Genomic DNA, 16,901 nt, shown 5'->3' with positions numbered 1-16,901 from the left:
ATCATGCGTGCTAAGTCGCTTCCGTCAGGTCCAACTCTTTGTTGACCCTATGGACTAGAGCCTGCCAGGCTCCCCTGTCCATAGGATTCTCCAAACAAGAATACTGGAGTGGGTTGTCATGCTCTCCTCCAGGGGATCTTTCCGACCCAGGGATCAAACCCGCCTCTCTTATGTCTCCGGCATTGGCAGGTGGGTCCTTTACTACCAGTGCCACCCTGAGAAGCCAGTAATGTCAGATCATATCATCACTACACATCAGGCAGACAACTCCCTGTATCCTTCTACTGGGTTTTGTGCAGATAGTGGAGACTCAGGAAGAAAGATATCTATTTACCCTAAACCTAATGAGGTGAACAGATCCACTTGGTAGAGACAGCAACAAAGGAATTTCCAGGGCATTCTGTGTTAAAACTGAATCCGCTGGTGTTACATCCAAAGATGCTAGACACCAAAAAGACTATTGTTCCTACAAGAAGCAATGAACCCACCCCAGAGCCAAGCACCCTAGACTCAGCACCACAGAGGGCGTACTCACCGGCCTCTCGGGTTGCATTTCGGCTTGCTGGCTTGGGTGGTGGGACGGGGACCTGCTTACCAGGAGCCTTGGTGTTTTTTTTAATAGGAAGCACTTCGTCACCCTTGGGGCTGGCCCCAGCAGCGGCCCCTTTTGGAGGCACAGTTGTTTTTTGGGGCTTAGGTTTGGGTTTAGGCTTAGGAAGAGCTGGAGGAGGTGGAGCAGGAGTTGCCGGTGTTTCAGAGTGGTTTTCAGTGTTCTCTACAAATGAGAAAGTGAACAGAAGCAGACTGATACAGACACACACCATATAGACAGAAGGAGCAAGACACAGGGCGACAGTGATACAAACACGTGGCTGCTTAGCCCTTGGGAACCAGCAGGGCTTCTGTACCGCAGAAGGCTGGGGTCAAGGAGATCAAAGGCTGAAAACCAAACTGGGGTGTGTTCTCCAGGTTCCTTAATCACTCCTGTGATAAAACAGAGTTGCACAAGTGACTGTGATGAGGTGCAGGGTGAGTGTAAATGTCCACCATCAGGGGATGACACCTGGATGGGGGGTGGCTCGACGATGATGTGGGTATGAGTGCTAAATTTTTAACCAAACTGAAGGGCCCAAGGAGTGGCAGATCAGTGCATTACACACACCACCACGGGGTGAGGGCTGACTGCACAGCAATGGCTGGACTCAAGGTTACCCTCCACTGAGGGACTTTCTCAGGAGAACAATCCCCATCAACTTGAAAGGGATGTGTGCCCTGTGTCTGTCTCACTGTGGTCAAAAAAATCAATTATTTTCTAAGGGAAGGGAGACTCTCTAGAATCTGGTATAGGAAGCACAATGCACTGAAGAATAAATTATTTTCTACTATTACAATTTTCTCAAGCTCTCCCAGTGTACTAGGGCAGCTTCCTGTTTTACTCTAACTTTCTCTGACCTTTTCAAACAGGGTCACAACTTCAGGTAGTGGAGGGTGCAGAATCCAAAAGAAAAAAAAAACAAAACACCAAACTTGTAAGTTTGAAAAGATAAAGGTTAAAATTCATTAAAAAAAAAAAAATCACACCTACAAATAGAAGCCTCGTGTAAGAGTTTGCATAACTAGAGGAGTATTAGTCTGTCATTTTAAAAAGTGGAGATGCTGAATGTTCATTCATATTTTCATATCTTTTTCTCATCGTGACTAATTAAAATTAAAATACAGTTTGGGTCCAAAGAGCTAAGCAGCATTTCTTTAAAAGTGGAGCACAACAGAAAACGTAAGACAGTGTTAAGACAAGACTAAGCCTTTACTGAAGATGTTGTTCTATTATTAAATGACCAAGAAAGGATTTTAATATTGGAATGCATCTTATTTTATTATCACTTTCGTTCCATTTCTCACCCCAATGCATGTGAAGTGGGGACTCCTCCCCCTCCCTTTTCTACATCCCCATCAATCCATGTATAACTACCATAAAAGTGATTTAAATTGCAGTAAATAATGGATAAAACTTTTCTTTTACCTTTCCATGAAAACCATGAAACCCACCTGTCACAACAGCCCACATGGAGCCCTCCTGCATCTGAACTTAACTGTACATATAGTCTGAGCTCCTCAGTCAACATTTATCAGAGGCTCCTTTGTACATGTGCCTTTCTGTTTATACATCTTGACTCTTCAACTAAGCTGCTGAGAGTCTTTAATACAGGAATGGTTCTCCTAACCCACCTAGTCTGAACCAGAAAACCAATGCACCGCCAAGTGTTAGTCAGAGCTGAGAAACAGATGAGTTGACAGTCACTGAAAACATCTTATTTTAATGTAAAACTTACAAATACACATTGCTAGTCTTTTGATTCAGGGTAGAGGACTGTTCTTTCAATACATCTTTGTACCTTTAGCCTCCTGCATGATACTATGCATGGAGATCCAGCCCTATAACAGCACTGTCCAGGCTGAGAGCCAAAAACACTGATCTGTGCATTTGGTACCTTAATTCTCTCTTGCTACAACCCTCACATCTCTTATTCTCTGCCTTTATGCCATATTACTGGGGGATTGTTTTTAGATCTGCCTGCTGCTGCTGCTGCTGCTAAGTCGCTTCAGTCGTGTCTGACTCTGTGCGACCCCACAGACGGCAGCCCACCAGGCTCCCCCGTCCCTGGATTCTCCAGGCAAGAATACTGAAGCCTAAAGGTTTTTAAATTCTAAAGTTATCCAGCTACTGGGTTTGGGAAGGAGATGGTTCACTCTATGACAGCTGGGAATGACAATCCCTCCTGGATTGAGAATGTACTCACTACACAAAACTTCTGGCCACTCTTGGAGAAGCAGAGTCCATCCTCCTTCCTCTGTAAATTCTATCAATTATCTGTGTGTGTTTGTCACATGGCCAATGCTTATATTTATTCTGTGGTGATTCCTAATGGGTGCGTGTGTGTGTATGCATGTGCATGCACGCAAACAGTATGCTTTTCTGACCAAATTATGACCTCCTTTTGTCTGAAATGTTATGTCCCATCAAGCATGATGCTCAAAACATTATGTTCATTCAGAGAATGTGACTGATCAGCTGATAGATATTGACACACACGTCAGTAGGGAGCAAACTCTTGTATCTGGGAGATAATGAACATAAGTCAAGTGGTATTTTTTACTATTACCATATGATCTGGAGAAAAGACAGATGGTGGAGAGGAGTATAATGTTTTCAAGAGGAGGTTAAGAAAGGGTTGCCTATGCACTCTGGCTTGATGAGGATACTACATGTCACAATAATGGTCTGGAGGCGAGTGGCTGACTACTACACTTCCAGGTTTGCCTCCTTCCATCACATGGAGAGTCAAGTTTAACGATACTGAGAACTGCAGGCAGCCTTCATCTTGCCTAGAATGCCCTTCTGCCCCCAACTCCCTCTTTCACCTGACTGCTTCCTTCTGGTCTCCTCCAGGTCTCAGTTTGGAAATATCTTCCCCTAAGATCCAATTTGGTACCCCTTGCAAGTTCCCTGGCTTGCTGTCCTCAGGCCTCCCAGAGCACATTGCATCTTGCATTGCAGTGGCCTGTATGCATGCTGGTCTCCACACAGGCCACGATCTGCTTGAAGGCAAGGCTGTCTCTCACGTTCAGTGTGCTCTTTCCCTGGCCTCTGTGGCCAATATCTTCATGCTCACATGGGGAACAAATGCACACAAGTGACCTGTTACCTCATGGAAAGCCCTCTACAATGACTCAACAGAAATAATATCCAATACTTTCTCAGGTTTCTCATATTTAATACCAAGCTATGTTTAACAGATTGCAGATCAGTTTTTCTGCCTCTTATATGTTTATGGAGAAGGAATAACGAGAGACTAAGAGGCCCAGAAGCCTTAAGGGAAAAGTCTCCAGCGTTAAGCAGAAAAGGCCCCAGAATCGGGCCCTTGGGAGCCCTTGGAAGCCCCAGAAATACCATGAGTCCTAGATAGAACCTACCCACAGAGCAGGGTGAAGGCCACTTGCCATTTGTTTGTTCTCTTTGATGCAGATGTTTCAAATATTAAAGTGCCAATATGCTGTCTTAAAAAGATATACAAGCACCCAGGTTGGCATTAGTTTTGCAAATATAACCAATTAACAGGTGCAATGAAGCTCATGGGTAAGCTGACTTAATACGAAAAGAAGGGGAACATTGAACCCTCAAATGAAGGAAAAAAATGAGAAGACAGGAAGGTGGATTTGCACAGCAGTAAGCTCACGTAAGAAGTGAGATCAGAAGAGGAGCAGAGATAAGAGTGACTTTTAAGCTATTTTTTTTTTTTTTAAGAATTAAATGCTGTCTTTCCAGAGCAATGAATGGTTTGTTTAAAAAGTGTTTTCTATTTAACACGATACTCTGTGATGTTGGTTAGGACTGACGTTCTTTTTAGTGTCAGCAAGTGGCTTCCCCTCACTCAGCGTGGCTTCAGTGGGGACACTGTCCACACAGTGAAACGGAGGCTCCTCTGTCTTACTAGGGCTGTGGTAGCAAGACCAGCATTCTCATCTCATGTACAGACTAGCCAAAGCATGATGCTATCTCAGACCTTATATGACCATAAAGAACAGAATGTACTAGTCCAAAATAAAAAATAAGAAAACAAAAACATCTCTCAAATATCCATGAATGTATGAAGTCTGCCATCTTTTTGGAATGTCCAGGCCTGAGGGTTTAATTAACAAAACTGTCAGCAACTTTTTATTATGCTGATAAAGGAAACACATCCTTTGAAGCCTGTCCAGTCCCCTGACTGATACTCCACATGGACAAGGCAAGCACCAGAGATGGCTCTGTTACACGATGAAGGATGTGATCCTTGAATGTGAAAAGGCTGGACCAGGGAAAAACCACAGATGGATTTGAAATTTAACAGTGTGGTGAGACAGGACAGTGGACTGAAAAAAAAAAAAGATAAAAGTGAAAAAAGAAATCACTGCATTAATGCTTTCACCTAAATACTCTTAAAATCTATTCAGGTCTGTTTTCTTTTTATTTTCCAGGAATGCTGCTGCTGCTGCTAAGTCGCTTCAGTCGTGTCCGACTCTGTGCGATCCCATAGACGGCAGCCTACCAGGCTCCACCATCCCTGGGATTCTCCAGGCAAGAATACTGGAGTGGATTGCCATTTCTTTCTCCAGTGCATGAAAGTGAAAACTGAAAGTGAAGTCGCTCAGTCGTGTCTGACTCTTAGCGACCCCATGGACTGTAGCCTACCAGGCTCCTCCAATCCATGGGATTTTCCAGGCAAGAGTACTGGAGTGGGGTGCCATTGCCTTTTCCGTTTCCAGGAATAGTATCACTAAAAACATTAGTTAATTTCTTATAATCAGTATTCTTAAGCATAACCAGAGTTGTTCAACGGAAAGACTAAAGTAAAGCTCCATGAGCACCATACTTAATACTGAAAAAAGCAAAATAATTTTCAACAGGTAATTAATAGAGGCTTCTAAAAATTTTAAAGGCTAATTTACATGCAAATAATAAGGCGTTATGGACTTCCCAAGGAGATGATCTTAAGTTATAACATCTGTCAAATGTTCTTTCATTCCCTTTGTCTTTGGAGGATTTGGGTCAAGAACAGAGGACGAGAAGTTTCCTTCCAGCAGTTTCTAAGAATCTTCAAAATGCCTAGAAAGTTCAGATTAGGTCTGACAAATTTTTGCCATCCAACTCAGAAGGAGACATGGAAAACCAGCCTACTTCCTGGACCATGCATTTATATATGGCAGGAAATCATCTGAACTGTTCCAACAAAGGCTTATTTTATGGGCATTTCAGTTCAGGCTTGCACAAGAGGCTTGGGGGTTCCTGCAACTGTGATAGGTGTGGTATGAATAATGTAGTCTATCAGTGCCCAGGAACTTGTGAACGTTCTGGGGGTCCCTGACAGACAAGTATTTTGCAGTTCTGTAATTTACCACAGTATTTCACACCAGAAACCAAGGTCTCAAAATCAAGCTTCTGGGAATGGCATAATTGCCTCTGACATATTTTAAAATTTCCAACTGCACAGACAAATCATGGGGCAGAGGCTATGGCCACTCCAGCAACCCAGATCCCCGGCATTACTGGGAACCATTCCCGGTCTCCCAGAAATGTCTGAGCCTGGACCAGAACGACAGTGTTGGGTGTGTGGATGCTACCAGCCAAGCTCCCATTTCTGAAGAGGTGGTGCTGGCCTGAGTGAGCCATCTTGTTTTGCTATTCCTCCAAGCTGAGCTGCTATAATCGTCAAGTAACCAGCAGAGAAAGGTGTTCAGACTGCTGCCTTTTTTTTTTTTAAGAAGATACTGAGAAAAAACTCCTGTGAAAGGATAACACCCCCAGACATCTCTAATGATAGAAGAAGCCACCACTTCTGATTCTTACCATTAATTAGCCCTCTTTAATAAAACATTAAATGATGTGCTTATAAAGTGGATGTATCTACCTGAGGAAACCGTCCCATTTCTCTTTGCTAGTTATCATTTCTCTCCTTGTATTTACAGAACTCCTCTTACTGGTCTCAGGGTCACCACGTGGAGCCCAAGACCTGCTTCTCAACTTTGAGCTGTAAAAGAATTGTGGGGTTTCTCTTGATTTTACCTTTCTTATCTTCTGCCTTTTCCTCCAGAGGTGGTGCTTTTTCAGCTACAGAGCCATTACCTTCTTCAGATCTTACTACATTTTCCTCTCGGGTAGATTCCTCTCCGATGGGTATCATGTGCCCGTTTGAATTTTCAAAGTTAACTGTTACATCTCCATCTAAAAATGGGGAGAGAAACACCTAGATGTCTAACTTTGACGGCTTTCTTAAAACCCAGTTTTCCAGGTACTAGGACTGTAGGGTTCAGATTTATGTTTCAAACCTGGGAACCAAATACATTCTGGACTATTTTCACCATGTTTTACTGAATAATTCATTCAAATGAAACAGCTAGGAAGTTCTTAGTGTTGGGGGAAAGCAGCTATGGAAGGGGTACCCAGATGCCATCTCAAGACAGGAATGATTAACCTAATTTTAAAATATCCCTGGGCAGGAGAATCCCTCTCTTCTTGGGCTTAGTTTTGGTTGAAGTCACACTTGGGAGTCTCTTTGTCACTCAGAAACTGAACGATAAAAGGAGGAATCTGAAAAATGGAATAAACATTTTTAACAAGCACCAAAAACACAAGGTGAATGCAAATACACAAATAACATGAAAAGCAATTACACATACAAACGATTAGTGGGAGACATGAACATTTCCAAGCACCACTGTCTCCAGAATATTATATCCATGACACATTAACTTTACACAGTAATATACCCTCTACTCTACTCAGGGAAAAATGTCAGTAAGGCTAACTGTATTTTCATTTTCTTATTTATGGAAATATTAAAATGTACTCAGGGAATTGCTGTATCTTGCTGGCCAAAAAGTCTTTAAGTTGGGTCAATAATAATTTGAAAATATTAAGAAAAAATGTTAAGGAAAAAGCAATTAGAGGGAATTTTTAAAAAATCACAACCGAAATTAAAATTTAATGTTATCTAAACCATAAATAATTAATTTAACACCCATGAATGTTTATAAATTCCTAGACGTTTCTAAAGTAAGAGAGATTTTGCAGAAACTCTTAATTCAGTGATGCTTGAAAACTTAACACTAGTTCATACCAGGAAAATTTTAAGAAGCTGTGCCACCATTGGAAAAAAAAATTAATGATGATATTTTTACTTAACAAATTCGAAGAAATGTATAATTAGAGCTAATTTTAGGCAAGTTTGATTAATTTTACTTTGGCAATTATTCTGAACAGAATGACCATCTCCTAATTTTTCTTTAAATATGATTGAATTGCTTTGGCTCAACAATAAAATCCACTGGCCTTTTTGGCAGAAACAAATATGGCATTTTAACAAGTAAAATACATATAATGCAATCATATTTAAAATGAACAAATAATTGCCCCTCAGTCATGTAACTTCTAAGTACCTATAATCTGATACTTGTATAAAACTAAAATAGATAATAACTGGCAATGTTATTGCAAGTAAATCTTAACTATGTCAATAAAATTAAGGTAATAATTTTTAAAAGACTATATGACAAACCAAAACGAAAACAAAAGACCTTTGGTTCTTATTCCTGGATCCCAAGAAAACTACTATTAAAAAAAAAGAGGGAGGAGAGACACAATATAATGTCCAGGTATTGGATTTAAAAAAATAAATAATCTAAGAATGGAAAATTCCAGACAGAATAGAAAACCATTTCTTTATATAAAAAATCCTCAGTTTTTAGGTAACTCAAATACAAATTTATCTTTGTTTTCTATGACTTTCGCTGGTAATAAAAACATGCTGAAATCATGTTAGTGACAATTTAATTCTATTTTAACTATTATTATATTAAAAATTCTTTAGTAGATTAAATAACTAATCTTTAAAATTCAGAACAAAAATGCTAGAGAGAAAATTAAATAATTGTGGCATAAGAAGAAACTGGATTAGCACATGATAAAGAGAAATGGTCAGTAATGTATAAAGATACTTACTCTGAGATATTAATATGAAATAAAGCTAAAGTATAGGCAATAATAGAAAAATGAGCCATGTTTGTAACAAATATGGAATTCAAGAAGAAAAACAGAGGAGAACTAAAGTTATTATTAATTAACTGGTGTGTGTACTGAAAAGGTTTTCTAGTTTTTTGTCTTGTTTTAGAATTAAAATAAGTCCTGAGCCAGGCTGCCAGTTACAGTAAGATGCCCACTCCAGGTCTTACAGGAGCATTTGTATGCAAAGAAAGGAGAAAACTCAGACAAGAGTCCTAAGCTTAAAGTAAACCAAGAGATAAAGCATACAGAAATAAGTGGTTAAATAAGAAGCATGAGAGTGGTTGAGGGGTTTCCCTCTCTCAGGCAAACAGGTTCTTTGGGGATACAGTTAACAGAGGAACAGAGACAAGAAGAAAATCATGAACAGAAGATAAGTGATTCATTAAAAAACACATCCCAGGAGAAAAGGAAGGGAGGCTGGTATGCAGACGAAAACATCTGCATGCCTTCAGGTTAAAGCTAAGGAAAAAGAAAGGTAAGAACCACAAGATGAGCTTGGATCAGACCATGGACTTCTCATGGGAGAAAGCCGATCACTGAGTTTTTAGATTGAAGTTAAGGTTTTGGTATAAAACAGGTCATCTAAGAGGAATAGTAATAGCTGGGAGTAAGGGCATGGGGTGGAATGGGACGAGATCAAATCCAGGGTAGTTGGTGGTATTTTAAAAGTCTGTTTGACTGACTGAATAAAGGGCATAATTGACAAGCACTGTCAAGAGCTAAGGCAAGGTCAAGAACATCAAGGAAAGAATGAGCCTTGACTGGCAGAAGAGAGCAGGCACTTTCCAGTCTCTGGCTAGGGCTGAAAACAGACCAAAATTCTCCAGATAATTGCTTTTGGAAAAATGACAGAAAACTATTTTCTACAGCCCTTGGCCAAAACGGGGGGAAAGAGTCTATTTACAATAAGCCTCACCGGGAACTTCTAAGTATTAGGTAATGTATGTAGTTCTATATAAGGGCCACGCAAAAAGTAGAAAGTAAAATTCAGTAATTGATGACTTCCCAAACATTAAACCTATTACACCATGCTTAGGTTAAAAACCTAAGCATGTTTGTTATTTTATGTTTTGAAACTTATAATGTTCAGTCTGTAAGCATTAAATAAAAAGACTCATCAGAGTCAGACTTCTTGAAAATAAGTAAATGAAATCGCAATCTATCTTGCAAATAGCTTAACAGATTAGGCAAAATAAAAACCAAGCAATACTAACCATTTCCCTAAGCCACTTGTTTTTAGAAAAAGTAAATGCTTTTCCAGCTATAATTTTTAATGGATAAAAAAAGAGACCTTTAGTCTCTATCTTTAATATTCATTAACAGTTCTGGTCATAAATTTTTCCACTTCTTTTTCTTCCTTTAAAAAGGTTTCCAAATAAAGGTTACCAAACCGGTGCAGTGGCCCATCCTGTAATGGTGATCACCCAACATTGAGTTTTCAGTGGACATGTAATTTCTCTGCCTTTTCCAGGGAGATAAGAGAGGGGACAGACTTTGATACTGCAAGTCCACCTTCAAGCGCAAAAACGTTAAGGATGTACATTTTTTATTTCTAAAAGCCCTAGGCAGAAAATGAATAGCTTCAAGGTTAACAGAAAATTAGAGGATACTTAAAAGTTCATTCATAAAATGGAGTGAAAGTGAAAGTCACTCAGTTGTGTCTGACTCTTTGCAACCCCATGGTATAGTCCATGGAATTCTCCAGGCCAGAATACTGGAGTGGGTAGCTGTTCCCTTCTCCAGGGAATCTTCCAAGCCCAGGAATCAAACCCAGGTCTCCCATATTACAGGCGGATTCTTTATTGTCTGAGTCCAAAATAGAGTGAGAGAAGTATAATAAGAAAAATACCTAAAATTTTGAGGGCTCAAGAAAAATGGCATTATTTATTCAGGAATTCCCTGTTTTCTTTAAAGCAGGAATAAAATAGTAAAGCATCTCTTAGCTTCTTCTAGAATATTCAGATGTTGAATATCATGTCATTTGGATTTACAAATAGTGAATGCCAAAAGATGTTAAGCTCTTTGCAAGGAACATATTTTAGGAAAAGAGGAGTACTATTGTTTTGATTCTAAATTAATAGCACTTAATTTGTGTCCATAAAAGCACAATAATAATATTTTACCTCAGTAAGCATTCAGGGGATGAGGTGAGGAAGGCATGAGGTAAACCAACAATGTTGCAACAAAAATTTCCATGAGTTTTATAGTAGTGGGAGCAATGAAGATTATTCACTATTATTTATTTGGAGAAATAACCAATCTTGGTATTGTTTTCTGAGGGTCTGTCTCCGTTTCTATCTAATCCTTGTCTTTTTGAGCAAGATTATCCCTTGGGAAGATAGAGGGGAAAAGGGAAGAAGATTAGATGTAGGGGATAAAATACTTGGAAATAATAATTGCTAGTGAAAAGGTGAGACAGAGTTAGATTCGAAGAAATGAAAAGAGAACAAAGCTGGGAAAATTACTTGAGAGATGCATAAAGCAGACTAATGTAATCTTCCCATTCATGCCTTATTGAATGTACATTTGAGTGTATTATAAAGGACAAGAGGTCCGTTTATCATGTCTTTTTTCTTTTACTGGTAGACTTAAGAAACCAAAAGGCAGGAGTTAAAAACTTTGAGCTAAAACTTTGCATTTATCAAACAATTGAGTTTACTTGTAGAGACAGACTGAAGCTCAAGAACAGAGCATGAATCATGTAAGCATTTGTATCTTGTCTGTATCTCCTGCCACAGAGAAGCTTTGTTAAGCTTTAGGTTTAGGATGACATATAGTGAAGGACTCACCAAAAAGGTCATTGAATTTCTTCTTTAGAATACCTTAGATAACCTGCAGCCCACAAAGGCTGTCTGAATTAAAGCAAGATTCTCAGATTGTCCTACTTTATCTCCCAAAGACCATGATCATCTTAAATTTCAAAAGAAAATGAAAGAAAGACCATAGAATGAAGGATCAAATTACTTTAAATGTATGATTAATTTCCTCACCTTGATCAGGCAATTCCTTAAGAACTCCCCTTCTTATCAGCTCCTCTCTACTTTGTCTTGTAGAAATCTTCCTTTCTAATACTTTTAAAAAGAATAAGCACAAGTAAGAATCTTCATTGCTTAAAATAATTATGAAAAACATTCCAAGTAGAATTGAGTACATTCATTCTGTTCACTTAAGGGCTCAGACCCCAGTTTTTCTAGTTGCTCCACAAACCACATGAATGGAATCAACATAATCAGGATGGGCAAATGACCCGAGCCCATGATCTGAAGCCCAGTCACCGTGCCTTGTCTTCCAAATGATGGTACTTGGCCTAGAATTCAGACACATTATCTCAAATCAACTATGGAGCACCAAAGCTCCTTCTCACTTTGAAATATTCCTTTCTTTAGTAATGCATTCTAAAACACAGTCTTTTATGAATATACAATGAATAGAGAGGATATGCATGCTTACGTGAAAACAAACTTTGAGTAGACATTCAGGTAATTTGAATCCCAGACAGAAGGACTACTTTCCTAGTGTTTTCTTTCTCACACCGTCTATTACAGAAGTCCGACAATTAGGGAATTCTTTTCCCTGCCATACTCACAAGTTCTAGAGTATTCTGGAGTATTCCCTGACAAATACCAAGTCTTGGGAGGATGGAGTCAATTCATGCTTTCACAGAATGCAACGGGACAGGAAACTCAACAGTGATTCTTCTTCAGGAAGAAATCTAAATTCCTGGTGCAACTTCAGAACGGAGCTTAGGAGCTCAGGATGAGACTTCAGTAGTAGTCACCTTATGTCTATACTGTTAGTTCCTAAACCTTACATGTCATATAACCACTAGCTGCAGTCCCCACTTTCAGGGGCCAAGAAAGTGTGTCAGGTTAACACAGGGTCGCACCATCTACGAATTCTCTAAATCAATGCTCCTGACAGTGCATTCTGCCACACTCTACTTCCTCCGGATGCCCTGTTCAAGAAAGCACCCTGACGCTCAAAAAACGGCCAGAGAAGGGGTCAAACCAGGGCTCTGTAGGGGAGAAGGAAAGGATCATTGGTGGAGAGTAGGTAGCCATAGCAGGACTAGATTCTGACTCTCCCTAAAATTCCTACTCCTGGCCTCATCATCTGTAACTCCTAAAGTCACCCTGGACAACATAATTTCAAGACCCAACTAAAACCCCATTACCCTACACCATCAGTTCAGTTCAGTCGCTCAGTCGTGTCCAGTGCTTTGCGACCCCATGAACTGCAGCACCCTATGCGATTCTTGGCACACACAAACAGAGCTCGTAATGACACAATAACATGCCTTTTGGGGGTGCTCCAGGTGGACTGAAGCTGGGACACTGGGGACGGAGTGGGGAGGGAGCGAGGGTGCCTTGGATCAGCAGCTTTGTATTAAGCAATGACATGAACCCCAAAAGAGCTACACTGAGCATCTTTTGAAGAAACTGGAATATTTGTCTCTTTTCTGATAACTAGGAATTGTGTATCCTGGTTGCCAGAAAAGTCAGAGTCAAGCTTGATCTATACCACTGATTTCATATGGCAATTCATGGATGAATTCTGTTTCCTCCTTCTTAGGGACCTGACTTCATTGACATTTTATTTATAGCACATGTGCTCTTTGTTCTAAGTTTTGTCAAACTTTTTTGGGGGTGGGGCAGAATCACAGTGTAAACAAATGAGGAAATGAATGAGTGAACGAATGAAAAGTCAAAAGAATGATAATGAACATCTCATTGGTTCACATGAAGACACACAAAGAACTCCCCTTCCTTCCTTTAGCTCACTCACCCACCCCCACCCTCCACCATCCCTTCCAGAAACAAGTGAACAACAGCTCACTGGAATGTTGGAGATTTCAACAGAACAAAGTTAACTGGGTGTGGGGGCCCGCAGGAGCTGTTCTGTAGTGGGAGCTCTTGTTTGTAAAAAAGAGTGCTGTTACTTAAATGCAGCTTCAATGGGTTCAAGCTTTTGTCAAAGAGGAGAGAACCCCCTTCAGCACAGGAAGCCAAACGCCATCCCCCACAATGATGCTGGGGCCCTGCCCAGACAGAGCAGGGGTTCAGCAAGACAGACCCTTACCACTGCAGTCTCCTGAGGATGGCACAACCCATTTAATGCTTGACTGGGGCGCCAAGGGGTCTGAGACCTCTTGCAGCCAGGGTCTCAGCCCCCACTTTTGTGGGGTGGGCCCTGATCACGCCCTCCCTCCCCCCGGCTGTGTGCACTAAGCTTGAGGCTGCAGGTGCCACTAGACACGGGATGAGGCCACATCCTGGGAAAGCGAGGGCACTGCTGATACAGAACATAGTCATCGTGGCTCTCTGCCCCTGGTTCCCAGGAAACAGAGCTTCTAACTGTGTTTGCTCCTTCGATAAAGTGCCCTAAAACCCAAAATGGTTGTCACAAGTCCTGGATTCCAGTCCCAGAACTTCCACAGCCAGTTGTGTGACGCTGGGAACTCTTCAGGTTCCAAGGCTCTGATCCATTTTCCGTAAACTGAGGGATGCGATTCAACGGCCACTAAAGGACAGCCCATCCAGCTCAAATACTGGGTGATCCGGGATCATTAATTAAGGCCATTCTGTAATCTCTGTTTGTGCATGCGTGCTTCAGTCGTGGCCGGCTCTTTGCAACCCCAGGCTCGTCTGTCCATGGGGATTCTCCAGGCAAGAATACTGGAGTGGGCTGCCATGCCCTCCTCCAGGGGATCTTCCTGACTCAAGGATTGAACCCAAGTCTCTTGGGTCTCCGGCATTGGCAGGGGTGTTTTTCACCACTAGAGTCACCCGGGAAGCCCAATCTCTCCTTCGGGTACCTTTAAAAGCTTTCAAACTTGAACTTGAAAAAAAAAATCAACAGAGGGCCCAGAAGGTATCCCCTTGTTGTTTCTGCCTTTCCATTATGGATCCCAGAGAATCCTTTAGTTTTAGAGTGAAGTTTTCTGTTGCTTTCATTCTAATTTAATCTCAGCTAAAAAGCCCCCCTCTTTCCTTCTGTGTAAATACTGGAGCTAGAAGTGGCAGCTTGGCTTCTTGCCAAGAATCAAACTCGACAGCGTTGTTCTTTTGCTCTACCTCGCATAAAGGGGCCCGGATAGGAAAATGCCTTTGGTTATTTGTTTGGTCTTTGGCTGAGAGCATTTTGAACACAGATGCACATAACTGTGTCCTGGGCCAAGGAGAACAAACTGCAGGCGACTAAGCATGGAAGGTATGCTGTCAGGGCACCAAGTTCCAACCACCGCGCTCCCAGAACAAGTATCTCACTCTTCATCTTTTAAAATATGTGCCTCATGTTTACAGAGTGTCTGTCTGTTTGCAGAACACATTCACAAGACAGTTTTTCATGGGCCCAGAAGTGTTTTGCATTGGAATGAATCTGCGAGGTCATTCTAGTCCAACATGCCACACCAAGCAAGAGTCCTTTCAGGAACATTCCTGAGATGTGCTCACCTGTCTAAAGATATTTGGAGGCAAGAGGGTCCCTTTACAGCAGAGTCTCCTCCAGTTCTCCATCACTCTCACTTTATTCCTCGTAAGAAGGAATTCAAGCTTAACATTCAAAAAACTAAGATTGTGGCATCCGGTCCCATCACTTCATGGCAAATAGATGGGGAAAAAAATGGAAACAGTGGCAGATTTTATTTTCTTTGGCTCCAAAATCACTGCAGATGGTGACTGCAGCCATGAAATTAAAAGATGCCTGCTCCTTGGGAGAAAGGCTATGACAAACCTAGACAGCATATTAAATAGCAGAGCCATCACCCTGCTGATGAAGGTCTGTAGAGTCAAAGCTATGGTTTTTCCAGTAGACATGAGCTTGAGCAAACTTCCGGAGATAATGAAGGACAGGGAAGCCTGGTGTGCCACAGTTCATGGGGTTGCAGCCGGACGTGACTTAGCAACTGAACAAAGAAGTCAACATTGCACTTCCTCCCTCCCATTAATCAAGGCCACGCTCCCCATCGCTCTAGGCCTGAGCAAGTAATCTGTGAATGGAAAACAGCAGAGGTGACATTGGGTCCACTGGGAGCAAAGTGTGTCATGGAAGCCTCCTAGAATCTGATCCTAAGTATCCACCAGTTGCTCTTCGACTCTGAAGCTCACACTCATCTGTGCAACAACAGTACTAATACTGGGGGGGATCTCACTCACAGCAGCAGCACACCCAGAATCTTGTAGGACACAGATCACTGGATGGAATAGCTGGGCTTTTCCATGAAAAGTATTGTTGCCAGTTGAGTAAATGGCTCACAGTTACTCACTTTTATCCTAATTAGAAAAGCACATGCGATTTTTACACCAAGGCCAAGCAAAACTATGATTTCTTTTTCCCTTTTTTTATATAGCTGATTTATATTATTATATTAGTTTCAGGTGTACAACACAGTGATTCAATATTTTTATAGATTATACTCCATTTAAACAAAATCATGGCTATATTTCTCTGTGTTGTACAACATATTCTTACTGCTTGGTGCTTTCATACGTGATTGTTTCTATCTCTTAATCCTCTACCTCATCTCGGCCCTCCTTCCTTCCCTTTCCCCACTGGTAACCACTAGTTTGTTTTCTATTTCTGTGATGTTGTATTCACTCATTTTAGTTTTTAGATTCCATATATAAGTGATAATATAGTATTGGTCTTTCTCTGTCTGACATTTTTCACTAAGTAAAATAACCTCTAGGTCCATTTATATTGCTGCAAATGGCAGGAGTTTATTCTTTTTATGGCCAAATAATATTCCGTTGTAAATATATACCACATTTTCCTCACCCATCCATCCGCTGATGGACACTTGGGTGTTTCCATATTTTGGCTATCATAAGTAATGCTACTGTGAACATTGGGGTGCATGTATTTTTTTCAAACTACTGTTTTCATTTTCTTTAGATATATTCCCAGGAATGGAATTGCTGATTATACGGTAGTTCTACTTTTAGTTTTTTGAGGAACCTCCCTACTCTTTTGCACAGTGGCAAAGTGTAAGCGTAGCCTCCATTGACTGCTGTATTCCCATCAGTGCTTCGCAGGTTGTTGCGTGCGTGTGTGCTAAGTTGCTTCAGTCGTGTCTGACTCTTTGCGACCCTATGGACTGTAGCCCACCAGGCTCCTCTGTCCAGGGTATTCTCCAGGCAACAATACTGGAGTGGGTTGCCATCTCCACCTCCAGGAGATATTCCCAACCCAGGGATCGAACCCGAGTCTCTTATGTCTCCTGCATTGGCAGGCTGGTTCTTTACCACCAGCGCCACCTGGTTGTTGCAGGTCGTTGACACTCAGGAAAAAAAAAAAAAATGTG

The 16,901-nt window shown here is 41.1% G+C and overlaps 1 protein-coding gene across 7 annotated transcripts in view; it reads right to left on the bottom strand.

Moving 5' to 3' along the window:
• The window catches only part of PHACTR2 (phosphatase and actin regulator 2), a 293,838-nt gene that overhangs the window by 49,478 nt on the left and 227,459 nt on the right, over positions 1-16,901 (bottom strand). For 3 of the 7 annotated variants that reach the window (XR_014065846.1, XM_081530976.1, XM_081530977.1), the window contains exons 3-5: positions 11,590-11,670; positions 6,602-6,760; positions 536-775 (exon numbers count right to left, since the gene is read on the bottom strand). Coding sequence is in view for 6 of the 7 variants with exons in the window: in XM_081530976.1 (XP_081387102.1) it covers positions 536-775; positions 6,602-6,760; positions 11,590-11,670 (480 nt within the window). In the remaining variant the exon portion in view is untranslated. The remainder of the gene's footprint in view (positions 1-535; positions 776-6,601; positions 6,761-11,589; positions 11,671-16,901) is intronic. The other 4 variants (XM_081530978.1, XM_081530979.1, XM_081530981.1 and 1 more) reach the window with 2 other exon arrangements.

Source organism: Giraffa tippelskirchi, chromosome 9 (genome assembly GCF_054371585.1).
Source record: "Giraffa tippelskirchi isolate mGirTip1 chromosome 9, T2T-mGirTip1v1.2.pri, whole genome shotgun sequence".
Taxonomy (NCBI): Eukaryota; Metazoa; Chordata; class Mammalia; order Artiodactyla; family Giraffidae; genus Giraffa; species Giraffa tippelskirchi.
The sequence above is the reverse complement of the archived record's forward strand: the minus strand, read 5'-3'. Positions and strand labels throughout refer to the sequence as shown.